This window comes from Dromiciops gliroides, chromosome 2 (assembly GCF_019393635.1).
Source record: "Dromiciops gliroides isolate mDroGli1 chromosome 2, mDroGli1.pri, whole genome shotgun sequence".
In the NCBI taxonomy this organism is placed as follows: domain Eukaryota; kingdom Metazoa; phylum Chordata; class Mammalia; order Microbiotheria; family Microbiotheriidae; genus Dromiciops; species Dromiciops gliroides.
The window spans coordinates 522034947-522055259 of NC_057862.1; the positions used below are offsets into that span (position 1 = coordinate 522034947).

General features: G+C 41.9%; 1 protein-coding gene across 1 annotated transcript; it reads left to right on the forward strand.

The window, feature by feature from the left end:
• Window positions 1-8138: 8138 nt before the first annotated feature.
• Window positions 8139-15694, forward strand: FAM136A (family with sequence similarity 136 member A). The gene is made up of 3 exons (XM_043987637.1): window positions 8139-8322; window positions 11359-11499; window positions 15489-15694. The coding sequence occupies exons 1-3, from the start codon at window positions 8236-8238 to the stop codon at window positions 15675-15677; spliced, it is 417 nt and encodes a 138-aa protein (XP_043843572.1). The 5' UTR covers window positions 8139-8235; the 3' UTR covers window positions 15678-15694.
• Window positions 15695-20313: the final 4619 nt, after the last annotated feature.

Sequence of the window (20313 nt, forward strand, 5' to 3'; positions counted from 1 at the left end):
TGTTCTTTCTATCTAGCTATCTAGCTATGGCTCTATTGATCATTTGATCATCTATCTACCTACTTCTTATAAACTAACCCTCCTTGAAGTTTACTAAAAATCACGGATCTGCATTAAAAATATTGCAGATACTTAGGAGAAAATTCCCTTTGTGTACCTCTGAATAGAGGCAGCTAGGGGGTGTAGTGGGTACTTCTCAATCTATCCGACTCTTCTCCATATTCTCCTGTCAGTCTTCCACAAAGGATATGCCTGTTGTGCTGGGGATCATCCTCTATATCTCTTGACATTGTGTGGATCCCAAGGGAACAAATGAATTTTCCATTGGTTACCTTATTCTCACTACATGACCAGCCCACCTCAACTGTCTGATGATAACATCTTTTATACAGCTTTTAGTGTGTTGGTATGGATGAAAGCCTTTTCACATCTACCATGTTTCTCTCCATTGTCCTTTGAGTGACTCAAAACTAATTCTTTGGAGTCAGTGGTATTTCATGACTCATAGTCACATAGCATCACTGGTAGAATATTAGTACAAAAAAGATAGATCTTTGTTTCAAGATTGGGGTCATTAAAAGCACTGAACTGTCAAATTTTCCAAATGCAATGCAGCCTACTCTCTTCCTACTCTCCAATTCCGGTCCCAGCTTATTGTCCATCTGAAGTATCTTTCCAAGATATGTATAATAATGGAATAACACTGTGGGCTGCCCCTTGAACTACACATCACAGTCTGAACAATAGGCATTCTTCCTCCGCTTGTTTGTTGTGGATAGGCCAAACTCTTTTGAATGGTTATGAATTTCATTTTCAAGGCTAGAAGCTATCAGCATGTCAACCACAAACAGGAGCATTTGGAGAACCGCATAATTGATAAAGAATTACTCTTTAACTTGTTGTTGATCCTTCATTCTCAAAGAGGACCATGACATCAGGAGATGATGTCATGACTTGCAGTGAGTTGAATTTAAGTGAGGGAGGGAAGTGCAAGGTCATCAACCTCACTCTCTCCTCCAGAGACATATGGGTCCAATGGCATCAGGATGACAGAAGATGGTCCTGGATTTTTGAGACAATCAGAGTTAAATGACTTGCCCAGGATCACACATATAGAAAGTGTCAAGTGTCTGAAGCTGAATTTGAACTTAGGTCCTCCTGATTCCTGGGCCAGTGTTCTATCCACTGTACCACCTAGCTGCCCCTTCTTTAACGTGTATTCAGTACTGGGCACCTTCCATTGACAGTAACAACATCTTTTGGCAGACATATTTGTTTTCCTATTCTATGTCTCACTTAATATGTATAATCAGAGTCATCAAAGTTATCTCTGCAACTTGTAACTTCTCTAAAGGTATATCAGTTTTAACATATGCTTGGGGACACACATTATTGGAAGACAACCATTAAGGTAGCATTTTGTTCAGCAGATCAAATGCTTTTTTGCCAAAAAGCAATAAGCACAATGGGATCCAGTACTTTTCAATGTGACTTTAAAGATATACTCTGGGGGCGGGGCGGGGGAGGGGCAGCTAGGTGGTGCAGTGGATAAAGCACCAACCCTGGATTCAGGAGCACTTGAATTCAAATCTGGCCTCAGACACCTGACACTAGCTATGTGACCCTGGGCAAGTCACTTAACCCTCATTGCCCCAGAAAAAAAAAAAAGATATATTCTGTTATAGAAAATTGTTAGTGAAAGCCTAACTGTACTCTTTTCTTTTAACTTCCAATTAAAATAAAAAATATTATTGATTATGGCTTTTTAACATCACTGTTGCTTTCTAATTTCCCCCAACCCTTTCTCATAAAAGAGAGAGAAACAGAGGGACAGAGACAAAAAGACAGAGACAGAGACAGAGAGACAACAGAGACAGACAGAGAGAGAGAAAGTTAAGCAAAACAAACTGACAAAGACCACAATTGCCACATTCTTCATCCATAATTCATTGCCCCTCTTACTGAAAGACAGGAAATATATTTCATCAGTCATCTGGAATCAAAATTGTTCACTACATTAATATGAATTCTGATGCATTTTGGTTTGTTGTCCTTTCAAAAATAGCATTATGGTCCTTAAGTACAATGTTTTCTTTGTTCCTTTACTCTTCTTCAATTCATACAAATCTCCTCAGAGTTTCTCTGAATTCCTCATATTGGTTGTTAGTTAATGAATTATTTATTAAGTGCTTATTGTATGTCAGGTACTGTGCTAACCACTGGGGATACAAAGAAAGACAAAAGATGCTGTTCTCAAAGAACTTACAGTCAAATGAAGGAGAGAACATAAAAACAACTGTGTACAAACAAGATAGATATGGACTACATTGGAGGCATCCCACAGAGGGAAGGCATTAGTATATTACATTCATAAGCCACAATTTGTTTAACCATTTCACAACTAATAGGCACCTGCTTTATTCCCAGTTTTTGGTTACCACAAAAAATGCTGCTCTGTATATTTTGGTGCATAATGAAACCTTTTCCTCTACTTTTGATCTCCTTGGGATATATAGGCAGTATTGATAATACTGGGTCAAACTGAATGAGCATTTTATACCTTGATGATTCCATCTAAATGCTGGACCTTCCAACCAGTATGAGGATCAGTCAGTGACTGCACTACCTTAACTTAAAGGCTACATGATGGTGTCATGAAAAGAACATTTGATTAGATGGGATAAAAGAAGGAGACAAGGGGAAGAAAAGTCCTTATGCTCTCATTGCTTCCATTCATAGGAGCCCATCCTGGGGGTGAAGTGTGATCTTCACCCTCTGGATACAGAAGGGAGAAGGAAAAAAGAGCTTGCCAGATTTGGAGATTTAGAAATGTAGGCAACCAATCAACGATGTGGTAGGGGGATGCAAAGACCTCCATGTGGCAAACTGGAGGTGCTCAAACATACCCCAGCTACACTAGAAAGCAATCTGGCACTATTCCCTACTACTACTACTTCTACTTACTAAACCATGTTTATACCCTTTGACCCAGCAATGGCAATATACTAGACTTATCCCCTAAAAAGATAAAAAAAAAAATGACAAGGGACCCATATATACAAAACTATTTATAGCGATTCTTTTTGTAATGGTGAAGTAATGGAAACTAAGGGAGTATTCATCAGTTGGAGAAAGGCCAAACAAACTATGGTAGATTAATATGATGGAATACTACTTGCTGTAAGAAATGATGAAGGGGACAGTTTCAGAAAAACCTGGGAAGACTTCGATAAGCTGAAGCAAAATGAAGTGAGCAGAACCAGGAGAACAATGTCTACAGTAATAAAAACATTGCAAAGACAAACAACTTCAAAAGACTTAGGAATGATGATTCCAGAAGTTGTCCATGAAATATGTCACCTACCTCCTGCACACTCACCCTAATTCAGGTTGCAGAATGATTTGTTTTTTAAATGGTTGATATGTGAATTGGTTTTGTTTGACTGTGCATATCTGGGTTTTTTTTTCCCCTTCCACTTTTTTTTTGGGGGGGGAGATATAGGAAGGAAAGTAAATAGATTTTTCTTCATTATCATAAATATTTGATTTTTAAAAGATAAGCATTGGATAAAATTCTTGTCACTGCATCAAAGGCTAGTAATTAGCAAAAAATAATCCTTTATATTTATTTCCCATGATTGCAATAGTCTTGATTAAGAACAACTTATTTGCAGGAGATGGCCCAGGGATCAATTACCTTGCTATCCTAGCCCATTACTGGGGATAATACTGCACTACTGCTTTCTCATTCAATGCCCCAGTTATCTCCTCTACATAATCTAGGTGTCCAGAGTGGGGATAAGGGAGGAGTAGGAAGCCTGGGGCAGTTAGGGTATTTGAAAAAGCAGCATAGGTGAGTCATGAAACTTACCCTTGAATTCTGGTGGGCTTCACTTATTAGACTATATAGTCTTGGGCTTTAAGCTTTACCTTGGGAAAGTCATTTACATTTGGAGAATGCTAAAATTAGAAGGGACGGTAAGGGTCAACTAGCCCAAAAGCTTCCCATTTTAAATAGAGGAAACTGAGGCTGAGAGGTCATATACTTACTTAGTAGCAGCCCTGGATTCAGGAAGACCTGAGTTCAAATGCAGCCTCAGACACTTGACACTTACTAGCTATGTGACCCTGAGCAAGTCACTTAACCGTAATTCCCTCAAACATCCAGGGCCATCTCCAATCCTCTTGATGTATGTCATACCACTGGACTCCAATGTCTCTAAAGGAAAGAGTGAGGTTGGTGATTTTGCCCAGCCCTCCCTCACTTAAATCCAACTCACTGCAAGTCATGACATCACCTCCTGATGTTATTGTCTTCTTTGAGAATGAAGGACAAACAACAATAATATATTACCTAGCAAAAATATATATTTTATAAAACAATAAATTAAAATGAAATTTTGAAAGTATACATGGAGAATATCCAATCAAAAGTATTGCTTGAGTTATATAAAAAGCTACTTAAAGAATTGCTAAGTGGGGGCAGCTAGGTGGCACAGTGGGTAGAGCACCAGCCCTGGAGTCTGGGGTACCTGAGTTCAAATCTGGCCTCAGACACTTAACACTTACTAGCTGTGTGACCCTGGACAAGTCACGTAACCCCAATTGCCTCACTAAAAAAAAAGAAATTTGCTAAGTGGGGAGGCTGGGATGGCGGGGGGAGGGGAGGGTGCAGTGGATAAAGCACTGGCCCTAGATTTAGGAGGACCTAAGTTCAAATCCAGCCTCAGATACTTGACACTTACTAGCTGTGTAACCCCAGGCAAGTCATTTAATCCTCATTGCCCTATAAAAAAAGAAAGAAAGAAAGAAAGAAAGAAAGAAAGAAAGAAAGAAAGAAAGAAAGAAAGAAAGAAAGAAAGAAAAGAATTGCTAAGTATAAAAAACCTTCTTTGATAGGAGATGTTGGTGCTACCTTCAGCTATTGATATATTTAAAACAATGCTTGGGGGGGGGGGAGCTAGGTGGCACAGTGGATAAATCACAGGCCCTGGATTCAGGAGGACCTGAGTTCAAATCCAACCTCAGACACTTGACACTTACTAGCTGTGTGACCCTGGGGAAGTCACTTAATCCCCATTGCCCCGAAAAAAACAAAAAAAACAAAAACAATGCTTGGAAAATCATATGCAGAGCAGCTTCAGATGGTTCTCCTTGCAAATAATATTGTGGGAAGGAGAACTTCCCATATATGTCTGCAAACCTTTGATCAAATACATAAAAAATACGATTTTCTAGTTCCTGTAATGCATACTATGTGTCACCCCAAGATGGCTCTCCCAGGTTCCAGGCACCCTGTAGGTCCACACTCCTAAATCAATAATCAGTCAAAGGATACAATTGGTCAAATCAACATTTATTAAGTTCTTTCTAGGGGCAGCTAGGTGGCGCAGTGGATAAAGCACTGGCCCTGGATTCAGGAGGACCTGAGTTCAAATTTGGCCTCAGACACTTAACACTTATTAGCTGTGTGACCCTGGGCAAGTCACTTAACCCCTGTTGCCCTGAAAAAAAAAAAAACTTCTTTCTATATGACAGGCACTATACTAAACTAAGGATACAAAAAAAGGAAGAAAAAACCCACCTAGTTTCTGCTCTCAAGTAGTTCATGATCTAATGGGGGCTACAACATGCAACCAACTAAGTAGAAACAAGTTATATGCAGGATAAACTGTATACAATCTTAAAGGGAAGGCATTGAGATTAAGGAAGAAATCAAAGCATATCCATTTACTTAAATTATAAAGAAAGATTTACAATAGAACATTCTAGCCCCTACCCCCTCCATAACCCTAGGGTATCTCTTCTGCAAATATACAGGCTATCACTACGGAGAGTGAGAAAATCCTGAGGTTGAATTATTGATCCCCATTCCTGGGGTTGACTTATTGATCCCCATTCCCCATACTGTTCAGGTCCTAAAACTATAGCTCACAAGCTGCACCTTTGAATTGCACTGCAAATAGATGAAGCAATAGAGCTAATTAAAGATGCTCATTTGATTATAATATAGTGCTGAAATGGATTTTAGGGAAGGTCTGTTACTTTGCAAACTTAGCTAAAGCAATACCATATCCAGAGAAATTTTTGGCATAATCTATATATTTTGAGTGATAAACATATGATGTTGAAGGAGGGAGAGTCGATATTTAGAATGTAAGTTCTTTGAGAGAGGGATTGTTTCATTGTTGTCTTTATAACCCCAGCACCTACTAGGTACCTAGTAGCCTTTCAATAAATGCATATTGATTAAGTATTGATCAAATATTATAGGTTCAAGAACATTAACACATGGTGGGACATTAATACAATGGAACATTAATACAACATATTGATGGAATATTAATATAATGTATTAATGGACATGTGAATCTCACCAACCATTATATAAAATAATTTTTAACTGTGCAGATGGGCTAAACTAGGTTGAGGCTAAGCAACTGGTCTCAAAACCATTGCTGAGTTGGGGGAGGGGGGGGGACAGTGGGGGGGGGTGTCTATCCCAAGCATGTGAAGACTTCCTTCCCGAGGAATGGGCAGATGTGAACAATTTGTTCCAGTAGCCATTAAGGTGGCTGAGCCAAATGCTGTGGAGCACTTAGAGCTTGGTCAGACAACAACCACACTGAGGTCATTCACTACATCCTGAGCCATCCACAGTCTCTTGAATTCTGTCTTGCCACTGGACTTTGATGACTCTGAGAGTGAGGCTGACAACTTTGTACAACTCTGCCTCACTTAAATCCAATTCACACCGAAGTCAAGACATCACCTCATGGTTTCATTGGTCCTCTTCAGAACAAAGAATAAACAATAGATACTGGAACATATTTTCTTTGCCCTATTAATCAATTTGGCGGATTTTTCCTTTTCTTACTTTCGTCACTGAAAAACATTATTTGTTATGTGGGTTGGCTCTCTGGGAAGGGAGGGAAAGATATTAGGGAACGTTACCGTTATGTTTTGGTCAGTGATAGGGGGGGAAGTGGGGTACGGGTTTGGTTAGGGGATGGGGTTGGGGTTCTTAGGAATTCCTCTTTAAAGAATTACACCCTCTTGCACACAAAAGTAGTTAGAATAAGGTGGTAGTTTATTTAGGGGCAAGGGAAGGGAAGGGTGGGGGGAGGGAAATCATGAAAGAAATCCTTGGACTTCTCATGGGGAGATAGGCACAAAGTACATGGCTCAGAGGTACCAAATCTCCTCGAACAGGAGACTGGAAGGTACTTTTATAGAGGACTGATGGGGGTGGACCATCTGCCTGTGTAAAGTTCCTTTAGTGAGGGAGGATCATCCCCCACTGGTGGTAACTGGGGGAATTGTGTGAGGAGTGGAGGACCATGCCACACTGGTAGGAATTGGGTGAGGGGTGGCTACAGACCTCTCTTCAGGACACAAAGGCAGAAGCCACACCCAAATTTATCTCCCCAGGGTAAGGGAGACCAGAATGAAGGATTGGAATCCGAAGCTAGCTCAGTCCAATTTGGTTCAGCTTATCTCTCTAGGCTTTATCTGTCCTCTGGTTTAGTTTCTCAAGGAGAAGGTTCCTTGATGTGCCCCAGAGAACTTCTGGGGTGCTCTGCGCCCCATGACATCAGCTTTGTTTTTAAGCAAAATAAATCAAAAGTTTTTAAAAAGATCTTAATCTAACCACTAAGTGGCATAGGATCTGGTGACCTTATAGAAGCCTACTCCTCATAAGGTATTACAACTCTAAAGGCTCCAAAACTCTTAAAGCCAGGCAAGGGCTTTCAATTGCTATATATACGTGTAAGTGACAATGTTTGCTAATCATAAGCAGGGAACCTGGTGAGATGAAGGTTTAACGCCTGGGTTCAGATCCCAGGTTATCCATTTGCAGTCTGAGCCACTCATTTCGCATCTGTGGTCCTCGGTTTTCCGGCTTGTAAAATAAGAGGGTTGCCCTACATGAGAAATGCCCTGAAAGGCCGAGAGGGAGACCACCGGGCCACTAGAGGCACAAGCGGCCGGAGGGGGCGCTGCAGTTCCTCTTCTCCGCCAGCGTGGGGCAGCACCTCCCCGCGCAGGTAAGACGGAAGGAAGGTTCCTTCGGCCAGGACTCGCTGGTTGGTTGGGAAGCGCCGCAAGTGACGGACGCCGGAAGTGGGCGGCCCGAGGGGGGCGGGGCCGCTCTCGGGGCTCCATGTGGTCGCCGGGGTAGTGTGCTCGGGCGATTTGGGCAGGGAACGGGGCCCGGGGGTGGGTGTGTGCGCCATGGCGGAGTCGCAGCAGCTGCGGGTGCAGGAGGCGGTGGACACCATGGTGAAGGGGCTGGAGCGGGAGAATATCCGCAAGATGCAGGTAGCGATGGCGGGAGGGCAGGCGGGAGCCCTCCCCCGGGATCAAAACCACTGAGTCATGGAAGGGCCCTTACGTAGCCACCGAGTCCAAACCCCCTTATTTTGCACACGGGAAAACAAGCGCAGGGCGCCAAGTCCAACCCGCTCCCCTTTACAGTCAGGGAAACTGAGGCGTAGAGCGTTAAATACACCCCCTCGCCCCGTGAGGTGCGCAGAGCATCAAGTCCAATCTCCCCTAATTTTACACGCAGGGAAACCGAGGCTCAGAGCACCAAATCCACCCCCCGTTTTACAGATGGGGAAACTGAAGCACCCAGACCATCTAATACAATTCCCCCTCCTTGGTTTACGAAAGGAGAAACTGAGGCGCCCAGAGGTGATGGGGAGGGAGCCCGCCCAAGGTCACCGAAGGGCGAGAACCCTTTGCCCCCTGACGGGTGCCTCTGGAGCCCGCGTGGAAGGAGCGCTGCCCGCCAGATCCCGGGACCGCACCGGCTGCAGTGACCTTGGACGGGTCACTTCCCCCTTCCCTTCTGAGGCTCGGTTACCTTCTTCCATAAAATGGAAATGATTGTGTTTTTGAGTTTGGTGGGGATGAGGTGGGGGGCGGGGCGGCTCAGAGGAAATCCTCCCCACCTTTACAGTAGTTTAGGGACTGGGTCCTACCGGGAGAATCAAAGTCTTAATCAGCCATTAAAGCCGAAGGCCGTACATAGTGTGCTGGCTCTAGTGCTGTTTCAGGGACAGCTGGTGACTGTTCTCCTGTGTCCATGTCCCCTCTTGCATGCCTGCCCCTGGGAGGGGGCGGCACTGCTTCCATCCTCCCAGGCCATCGAACCCCCTCTCTCTGGGTAAGGAAAAGTGGCAGAGGGGCATGGTACTCGGCTCGGGCCACTTGGGGTTTGGAGGTGAATTCAAAGTTTTTGAAGCTTGAACTTCGACCGTGGACAGTCATCAGGTCACTAACCTCTGTGCCCAAGGTCCTAAGTTGTTAAGTCCTTGTGGAGGGAGCTGGGCGGGGTGCTCATTAAACAAGTATGTGCTCCCCAAGGGCTTGCCTTCCCTCCCCCCCCATTCAGTAGATATTCCATAAATGTTATGGGATTTGAAAATACAAGCGTGCATATTAGGTATATTTTTACTCAGAGTGGGGAGCTAGTGGATAGGGCACTGGCCCTGAAGTTGGGATGACCTAAATTCAAATCTTACCTCAGACACTTAGTAGCTATGTGGCCCTGGACAAGTCACCTAACCCCAATTGCCTTAAACATCTGGGGCCATCTCCATTCATCCTGACTGACTGACAGACAGACAGACAGACAGACAGATAGATAGATAGATAGATAGATAGATAGATAGATAGATGATAGATAACCCTCCCTCACTTATATCCAATTCACTGCTAGTCATGACATCACCCCAGTGTCATGGTTCTCTTCCCAGAATGAAGGACAAACAACATTTTTACTCAGAAAATGCTTCATGCTACAAGTATTTCCTTACCTAGGGAATAATGGGGTAGGAATGCAGTGGAAGTGATAAAAGAATGGATAAGAGCCCTTGCTCACAGAGGACTTGAATACCCCAGGGTAAAGGCCTTAAGTTTTATGTATGACATTTAAGTAAATCCTTTGCACACATGTACACCAAGAAAGTATACACAGACCCTTTGCAGGAATGCCTTAGATTGGGAACTATGAAGAAATCACTTCCCATATACTGACTATGACTGTACCTGAAAACCAGGTCATAAAGTTCTTAGATTGCCTGCTCTGCTGGACACAATGTCTACTCAAGGGACAGTTGTTGGTGAAGTGGCACCTAAATCAATTTAGTGACCCTTTGACTCCTGGGCTAGATTCTGTATCCATCCCCTGACCACCTGCACAGATTTAATATACAAAACTAAACTGCCTTTTCTATAATTCCTTCTCTACTCAACAACCATTCAAAAAGTATAAACTTGATGACAACAAAGACTGTATTTTATATAAACTTTGTATCTTACTACTGGGGTACCTGACAGTGCTCTAAAAGTGGTTTAAATATTATCTCATTCGATCCTCCCAACAATCCTAGAAGATAGACGTTCTCTCCATTTTACAGATTAGGAAATTGAGGCACAGAGAGGTTAAGTGATTTGCCCAGGGTCACAAGGCAGAATTCAGATCTTCTGAATCCAGGTTCAGCCCCTCTCTCCACTTTGACACCTAGCTTTGTAGACTTTAAAAACCTATGTAAATGTCAATTACTTTCATTTGGAGGTTTTTCATATGGAAGAATTAGAGTTGTTTTTGTTTGGGCCTTAAGGCCCAGAGTAGGTGCTGTGGGTGACCACTGAGGCTGGTTTGGATTTGATATAAGGAAAAACCTCCAAACAATCAGACATCCCAAAGTGTTGTGGGCTGGGCTGCCTTGGGGGTTAGCAGGGTTAGAAAGTCCTCCATCACTGGAGATCTTCAAATGAAACCGCACAGTCTGTGGGGAAATTGTAAAATATATTCCTGTTCAAGTATGGGTTGAACTAGATAGCCTATGATTTCACTTCTGGCTTTGAGATTCTGGAGTTTACCTGTTCTATAAGTGGGAGGGATGGATTTTTTAGTGAATGGGTGATAGGAATGAGAAAGTGGTCTAAACGTATCCTTTTTCCTCTTTTCTGCTATTACTAAATCTTATTCCATTACAATAGCTTTGTGTTTACATAAAATTTTAATGTCTCCCTAGTATCTTTACTTCACCTCTCTATGATAGGTACTGTACAGGTATGTTATCGCCCTTTGACAGATGAAAACATTGATGTAAAGAGGGATTAAGTGTTCTACCCATAGTCACACCGTTAAGAAGTGTCATTGGCAGTATTTAAACCCAGGACTAATCTAACTTCAATCTTGCATGTTTCCCACCAAAAAACAAGGGGCCGCTAGGTGGTGCATGTTTCCATACAGCAATACTGTGTCTTCAGTGTCTTTCAGTTTGTAATTTTTTGCATCTCCTTCACCCAAGGCTGACTTTTTCCCTTCTGTGTCTTTCCTAGGGCACCATGTTCCGATGCAGTGCCAGCTGCTGTGAGGATACCCAGGCCTCCATGCACCAGGTTCATCAGTGCATTGAGCGCTGCCATGCACCATTGGCCCAAGCACAGGCCCTTGTGACCAGCGAGCTGGAAAAATTCCAGGTAAGAAGCAGTTTAGCTGTTTACAGAGGAACTTCCTCATCTAGGTAGTACCCTGTATGGAGGACTCATCATCTCCTCATCAGAGATGACAAGCTTTTAGTTCGAAATTCTATTAATTTCTGTCTCTATATCTGTGTCTTGATTCTGTTGAGATTTATGTTAGTATAGGCAGTTTTCATATTTACGGTAGCTTATCTTCCTGGAAGAATGATATAAAGTGTGACAAAAACCTGAATTTTATTTTCCCATAGAAACTATTAGAATCATGTACCTATTCAGAAACCTGATGACCATTTTTTAACAGAAATGATCATAAGCAGCATACTTACTTAGTTCATAGTATCTGAAGTTAAAATGAATTTTATTTATTCCAATCCTCTGGTTTCACAAATAATGAAACCAAAGACTAGCCACAGTAAGTGACTTGCCTGAGGTCATACAAGTATAAAATGGCGGACCTGCCATTTTAATTTGGATCCTCTGACTCCAGACATGGCTGAATACATTATATAGTACAAATTTATCAATTTTCTCTATAAAATGGGGAGTTGGGTCAGGAAAATACACCACTAGAAAAGAGAACTGCTGGAAAAACAGAAAACAATCTGACAAAAAACCAAAAAAACCCAGGTTTAGCATAGCATCTTACACTGTATGCACTACAAATTCCAAATGGATAAATAATCTTAACATAAAGGTCATCTGATACATTAAAAAATAGAGGAGAATATAGATTATGGGAACATGTATAACCAGACACAGGATATGTGAGATTGTGAAAGTCTTTTTTATATAAAATTTAAGAGCTTTTGCATAAATCAGTTCGGAATTAAAGAGCTACAGATTGAGGAAATACTCTATGAAATGTCTCCTATATTTTTTCTATTAAATATTTTCTGTAACTGACATTAAAAATCTATAGATAACACAAATGTATTAGATCAAACAAGTCAGTTAAGTCGGTCAGCATTATATTGAATACTTACCACTACTGTGCTAAGTGATAGGGATACCAAGAAAAGCCAAAACAGAGCCTGCCCTCCGGGAGCTCCTTTGGTGGGGAGGAGACTACAATATGCAGATAACTGTGTACACAAAAACAGACATAGATAGGATAGATTTGAGATCATCTCCTAGAAAAGGCACTGAGTTTAAAGAGGCCTAGACAAGGTCTCTTATGGAATTACCTGAGATTTGAAGAAAGACAGTAGGTGGATCTGAGGATATATAGCACCCCAAGCATACCGTAAATACCCCATTAAAAGGAAAAAACAACCCTCAGCCTTCTCTGGTACAAAGGAAGAGCCAAAAAATTTTACTCGGATTTTATAGATTGGGAGGGCCCTCACCTGTACAGGGGGTGCCAAGTCTTAGTGAAGTTATAAGCTTTAAGAGCTTATTATGGGGGCAGGGTAGGTGGTACAGTGGATAGAGCACCAGCCCTAGAGTCAGGAGGGTCTGAACTCAAATCCAGCCTCAGACATTTTTTTTAGCTGTGTGACCTTGGGCAAGTCACTTAACCCTGATTGCCTCTCCCTCAAAAAGCTGATCAGTATTAGTGTCATTATCCTATTTATTATTGTTACTGTTACTTCACAGGGCCGTTGGGAGATCAGATGACATAATGTATATAAAGTACTTTGCCAACCATACAGTGCTACATACACTCTCCTCCTCCTCTCCCCCTCCCCCCAGTTGGTGAATGACTTACTATGGTATATAAAAGTGAGGAAATGAAAAAAAGAAAATTAGGCTGCTTGGTCCCTTATACACTTGCATCTAAGACTAAGAATAGTTGGCAAACCCAGTGTAAACTTGGAACTTCTTCCTCAGTCCCCATGGGGGAAAAGCCATTTTGAAGCAAACCTATAAAATGATGGGGTTAGATTAGATTTCTGTGATCCATTCCAGCACTAAAGAGTGGAGAGCCTTAGATTTAGAATGAGATGTCCTGGGTTCTAGTACAAGCTAACATTTAGGTGGTACTCTAAGGTTAGCAAAGCACTTTGCATGTCATCCCCATTGAGTTTCACAACAGCCCTGAAGGGTGAGTGATATTATCTCCATTTCACAGACATGAAAAATGAAGCTGAGAGAGATAAAGTGACTTGCACAGGGTCACATAGATCCAGCACTCTAACACACTTCCGGCTTTACAATTATTATCCTGTGATCCCTGAGCTTTATAAATTTATTTGCCTCATAATTCCTGCCTTAAACCATAATTCCTGTCTTAAACCAGAGGACAATGCAAAACCTTTATCAGGGATATAGGTTTTTAAAGGGTTTCTTTCGGTGGCTATTCACAGATATCTTTGGGGGTCCCTGAAGGTGAGGGATGCTTTCTCTTAACTTATCCAAATCCTACCCATCTTTCAAGATTCTGCCCAAGTCCCACTGCTTCCATTTACCATTCCCAATTGAGAGTTGGGATGGGAACATTAGAACTCAGTCTGGTCTAAATTTCCCCCCATGTAGGAATTCCTTCTACAACAACTGGGTAGAAGATGGGGATATAGTGTCTAATACTATTCCAACTCCTAGTAATCTCTTCCATGTCTGGGTTTCTAAAACACAAAAAAACTATCACTCAGCACTTGAGTAAAAATATATGGTCTTATATTTTTCCTTTCCTGTATGTTTAAGCCTTGTCTCCTAACTGGATTTTAAACTTGAACACAGGGACACATTTAGTGTCCTCTACAAGGGTGGCCAGAATCACAGTTTAATGGGACCTTAAAAGTTATCCTAACACCTCACTTTTCAAATGAGGAACCTGAGGGGCAGCTGGATGGCGCAGTGGATAGAGCACCGGCCCTGGATTCAGGAGTACCTGAGTTCGAATCCGGCCTCAGACACTTAACACTTACTAGCTGTGTGACCCTGGGCAAGTCACTTAACCCCAATTGCCTCACAAAACCCCCCCAAAAAACAAAAACAAAAACAAAAAAACAAATGAGGAACCTGAAATCCAGAGGGATGAAAGAACTTGAACCTGTCTTCCTACCCCAAATCTAGGACTTTACATAATAGCTGCTGTTTTTTTTTTTTTAAATGTTATTAATTAATGATTGCTTTGTCACCATAGCAAGGGACAAGAGGGAATCCATAATACCAATGTTGTGGTTCAATGGGGTGAATCAGACAATACTATTGGTTCCCCTTTATGACTGATGCTAGCCAGTGATACGTGTTGTCTAATTTCTGATGCTCCTGATTACCAAAACAGGGTCCCTCTCAACTACGATCTGACAGATCATATTGCGTTTTCCATATTTCCTTCTCCTGGCAAGTTAGCATTCAGGAAGTACTGTTTGGGGGGGAGGGGTTGTGGGGTTTTTTGTTGTTGTTTTATGATTGTTGTGGTTTTTGGTGGGGGGGGCGTTGATTAATTGATTCAGGGATGTCTGGTTTGCTACCTTTTTTGTTGTCTTTTTCCCTCTAGTAAGTCTAAATGCCATGGGATAAGTTGTGGACTTAGAAGCTCAGACAGGAGAGAGAGATCACTAGGAGCACATATAAGCAGACACTTTATAGCTCTCCTCTACGCCAGATATATAACAGTAAAAAAAGGGAAGAAGTTAAGAGGAGAGGAAGAGCAATGTACTAAGGCCCATATGGACAAGTTTCAAAATTTACAAAGGTTTTATCCAAGGTTTATAGCTCTGGTGCTAAAAGGGATGTTAGAGGTCATCTAACCCCATCAATTTAGAGATAAGGAAACAGACCCCGGCAGCATGGGCAGTAAGCACTGAGGCCAGGTTTTGAACAGTCTCTGACTCCAGGGCCCATTGCTCTTCCCTTATCAAGTTGTTGATTAGGGATCCTTGGACTAACTTAACCTCCCAGTGCTTGCCAGGAAAAGTATTCCGAGCAAATGGGCTTATTTATCCCTTGGGCTCCCATGTGCTTTGCTAATAATGTTAAGGTTATTAGCTGCCACCATGTTACCAGGATAATAATTATATAATTAGGGTTTCTGATTCCAGGACCGTCTGGCTCGATGCACCATGCACTGCAATGACAAAGCCAAAGACCTGATGGATGCTGGGAGCAAGGAACAGCAAGTGAAGAGGCAGCTGGAGTCCTGCGTGACCAAATGTGTTGATGACCACATGCACCTCATCCCCACCATGACCAAGAAGATGAAGGATTCCCTGGCATCTATTGCAAAATAGAGTCGTTGTCAGTAGTCATCAGGTGGGAGAATGGGTCTGCTTTAAAAATGTATGGAAACTTTACCTTTCAGTGAAAATTTAAGAATGAAGAAATGGAGGCTGTAGGCAAGTTTAAGAAAATCTTTTATGGGATTTTGGCATCCGCCTCTTGGACTCTGTTGGTTCCATTCTATGTTTTAACCCATAGGTGAAGAAATGAGAGAAACTGCTTCTCAGGTCTGGATTGGAGGTAGTGTGGGGAGGCTAATAGTACCCCAGGCCTGTCCTGTCAGTGAAGATGCCCCCTGTTCTGTCTGTTGAGCCCTGATGGCTTTCAGCTGGTTCACAGGTATTTCAGTTCCTGAATGCTGAAAATAGCCCCTTGGCATTGGGTGAGAATTAGCACTTCTCCCCAACCTACCTCCCATCTGGTATGGAAGCCCTGCGGCAGGCCGTCCCACTTTTGTTAGTGCCAACTTCATGTCCACCTGATTCAGCCATTTCCCATATACCATAAAGCAGCAGCCATAAGTTCACTACTGACTGGAAAAGAGAAACACGGCTGTGCTTTTCTCCCCAGCACAAGAACCTGGCATTCAGAGGGCAGTTTGGGGAAGGAGGGTTACTTGGGTTAGAACACTGAGCAGCTCCTGGTGGTCTTTCCTTTGATGAGGACAGTGCTCAGGACAACTTTCAGCTGGGACACCCAAGCAAGAAACATAAGAGGGAAATCTCCCACCAAGCATGTGAAGCTGGTTCCTTACCTTAGCTTCTCTGGCACTGCTGCTCAGGTTACCTTTTCTTCCTCTTCTGGAAGGTACTACAGGGGCAACACTTCAGTAAAGTGTTCTTTTTGAGAATAATCATTTTTAGGTAAGGCCAGGAAAGCCTCTTCTTGCAGAGCAATCTTAAGTCTCTTGCTTAAGGGAATGGTAGATGACTGGGTTTGGGGAAAAGTTAGTTTTCCCCAAAGGACAAAATATGTGATACCTGACCCGGGTCCTGCTGATTTGCCCTCTTCAACAGAAGCAAGTTAAGAGGAGCCTCTGAGAACAGGAAAGGGTAGGACACAACTTAAACTTCTGGGGCATGGAGCATATTGCAAGGCATGAACTTTTTTTCTACCCCAGAGTACAGGAGGCAGCTGACACCAATTAACCCATTATCACTGTCAGTTAAAACTCATGTCAGTACCAGGCTTTATGTTGGAAAAGATCTTGTTTTATTATACCAACTTTTTACTGAATGCAGTTAACATAGCCTTCCTGTTCAGTTTCAAGGCTGTGTCATATTTTCCTAGTGGTTGATTCAGAAACAATAAATACAGTTTGACTTTTTTTTTACTTCACCCATTAGTAGACTGCCTTTCTCTTACATCTAGCCAATGATGTCTTACCAGTTTGCAGTGTTTTTCTCTCAGTGTGTGAAGAATGCATTCATACAGGTGTCAGAAACATACCATTTACAGCACATACAAAGGAACTTGCCCATTTACACCTAAACCAAATTCTGACATGAAGTGGAAGTGTTGTTCATGCCTTCAGAAAGAGTGCTAAAGCAGGAATCAGCTGTGTGGCATCTGGCACAATGAGACTTGTTTCCTCCTGTGAAAGGGAACTGGACTAGCTGGTCATCTTTGAGGTCTCATTGAGAGGTGCCATATCTCACCATTCTACGAAGGGTATGAGGCCTTAGGTTACTCTGATTTCAGGTAAGCAAGGTGAAATTCACATTTGGTGAGAACACATTTCCCATATGACACTGGGCTGAGTCACTTCATTTCTCTGGGCCTCAAATTCTTCACATAAAATAAAGTCGTTGAACTAAATCTCAAGATCCTTCCAGTTGTAATAGTGTTAACCTTGAGGCAAGGAGTTTACATGTGAAATGTTCTGTTTGTTGGGTTCCCCGTCTGTAATCAGGGAGGCTGGGGTATTTCCATGGTGAACACGGAAGAGATGGCCAAGGAAAGGATTTGTCAGGGAGCCCTTTTGTATTATTTGTCTACCCACATGCTTGGCCCAGCAGGAGATGCCTGATGAATGCTTGTGATTGGTGGTTAGGCCTCTAGGAATATGGCTTATAGAAAGAAATATAGACTGATAGACCTATAGCTGACCTAAAGAAACTGGGAAACCAGAAAGATAAAAATGAAGTTATCCACAATCACTGACTAGTAATATTGTTTTGATTAGATACATTTTATCATGTTAAGGAACTCAGTACCTATTCCTCTAAATGTTTGTTCTTACCATTAATAGATTGATGACCATTTTGTATTTTTCTCAAACTAAAATCCATGAGGGGAGAATTTATGAGGGCAACTTGGACAAAATAAGAAACAAGATGTGAGGAATAATTAAAATCACAACTATCAAGGTATTATGAATAGATACATAATTGTAGCTTCTTTATGAAAACTCGTTTATTTTATAAAGTAATGGCAACATGGAATAATGGATAAATGACAATCTGCTGATTTGCAGCATTCAAAAAAGAACAGGCCAAATCTACTGAAATTAATACTAGTAAATTCAAAGCCTCACATATGGGTTCAGAATATCTACAAGTATAAAGCAGAGAAGGGTTAGTTCCATTGTTCTCTGGAACCGCTCAGATCATAGCTGATGTACTTTGTATGGTTCCGGATTGTTGCTATTTAGGAAGAACATTGACAAGCTGGAAGATGTCTAGAGGAGGTAATCAGGACATGACAGCATACAATAGTATTTATACAATGCTTTAAGGTTTACAAAATAGTTTGCCTCTTTGTCTCATTTGAAACCAACACTAGGAAGGTAGGTAGGCAGTTAATCCGATGGTTTACAAAAATGGAAGAGTTATATTTGCCCAAGGGGTTAGCACAATCAAACCCCAATCTTGATTCCAAGAGCAGCACTTTAACCTCTAGTAACCAAGGATGTTTTGCTTGGAGCAGAGAACGGGAGACATAACTGTCTTCTTCAAGTAATATGGAATATGGAAGAAGGATTGGATTTGTTCTTGTCCCCAGAGGGAAGATTTCCACCTGCCCACTCCCCTCCCCCCCCCAATTATATAACTCTCCTGCCTCATTATTGTGATGTCCGTGCCTGTTAAGTCCAAGAAACTTCATGTTTGTCTTAAGAAGATCATCCTAGCTAAATTCAGAGAGGCTTATCACCATACTGACCATTTTGTAAGTGTAGTGAGCACTCAAGCAACTTCACTGGGCGGCCTGTTTCCTCATCTGCAAGATGATTTAGATGCATTAGGTAAAAATTGCACAAGAAATTTAGGCTTGATGTCGGTGAAACTTTCAAAAAATTAGAGCTATCCAAAAGTGAAATTGACCGCCTCAGGAGGTAGTGGATGCCCTTTGGGAGGTCATAAGATGACTTGTTATATAGTAGAGAATTTTTTTTCAGATTTGTAAAGTTCTACCTACACATAGGTACATAAAGTCAACTTGTGAATTGTCGGGGGAGTGGGGGACTGGTGATTAGATGGCAGCTGTTAAGAAAAACATCTGGGTTTTAGTGAGTTACAAAGTCAATATAAATCAGCAGTGTGATTTAACCAAAAAAGTTAATGAGCTTGAGCTGCATTAAAATAGGAATGTTAGTAACTAGTAATTATATAGTACTTTAAGATTCACAAAGTGGGGGGCAGCTAGATGGTGCAGTGGATAGAGCACCGGCCCTGGAGTCAGGAGTACCTGAGTTCAAATCTGGCCTCAGACACTTAATACTAGCTGTGTGACCCTGGGCAAGTCACTTAACCACATTTGCCTCACTTAAAAAAAAAAAAAGATTCACAAAGCGATTTATGTGTTATATCATTTGATACATTCAACAACCCTATGAGGTAAGTGATATCTCCACTTTACATTTGATAGCTTTGTCCCAAAGAGGAGATATTAGACTTGTTCTCTGGTCACAGAGGGCAGAACCAAGAGCAATGGATGAAAGCTGGCAGAGGCAAATTTAGGCTTGATATCAGGGAAAACTTACTAAGAAACAGAACTGTCCAAAAGTGTAAATTCTTCCTCAGAAGTAGAAGCTATCTAATCGAGATGATCACTTGTCAGCTATATTATAGTGGGGATTTCTTTCATATAGGTTAAACTAGATGGTCTCTTAGGCTGATTTATTCCTGGTGGAGCAAGTTATCCATTCTGATAAATCAGATCTTTTGAGCATTCCCTGGTAGAATATTTTTGAGGTTCACAAAATTACAATCCCTGCACAGTCCTTGACATTGATATAAGCATAATCCCACCCCCCCACCACCTCCCTTTGATTATAAGATTCTCCTGCTTTCTCACTGTGACTGGTAGGTGGATCTGCCTCCCATGCAAACAAAGCCCTAGAGGCTGCATATTTGTAATAAGAGGATCAACCTACCTAAATTCAGAAAGGCTCGTCACCGCACTGGCCACTTTGTAAGTGTAGTCAGCACTGGACAGCAAATTCACTGGGCCTCAGTTTCCTTATCTGTAAAATGAGTTAGACTAGATCTCTAAGCGCCTTTCCAGTTCTAGGTCCTTTATAGTCTGTCCTATTCAACGTTTCCTAATTTCAGTAAAAGACATGTTCAGGATTTAGAGAAGCATGGTGTGGCGTCGAAATAGCACGCACTGGGAACAGAGACCTGTGTTTGAATCCTTTCCACACTG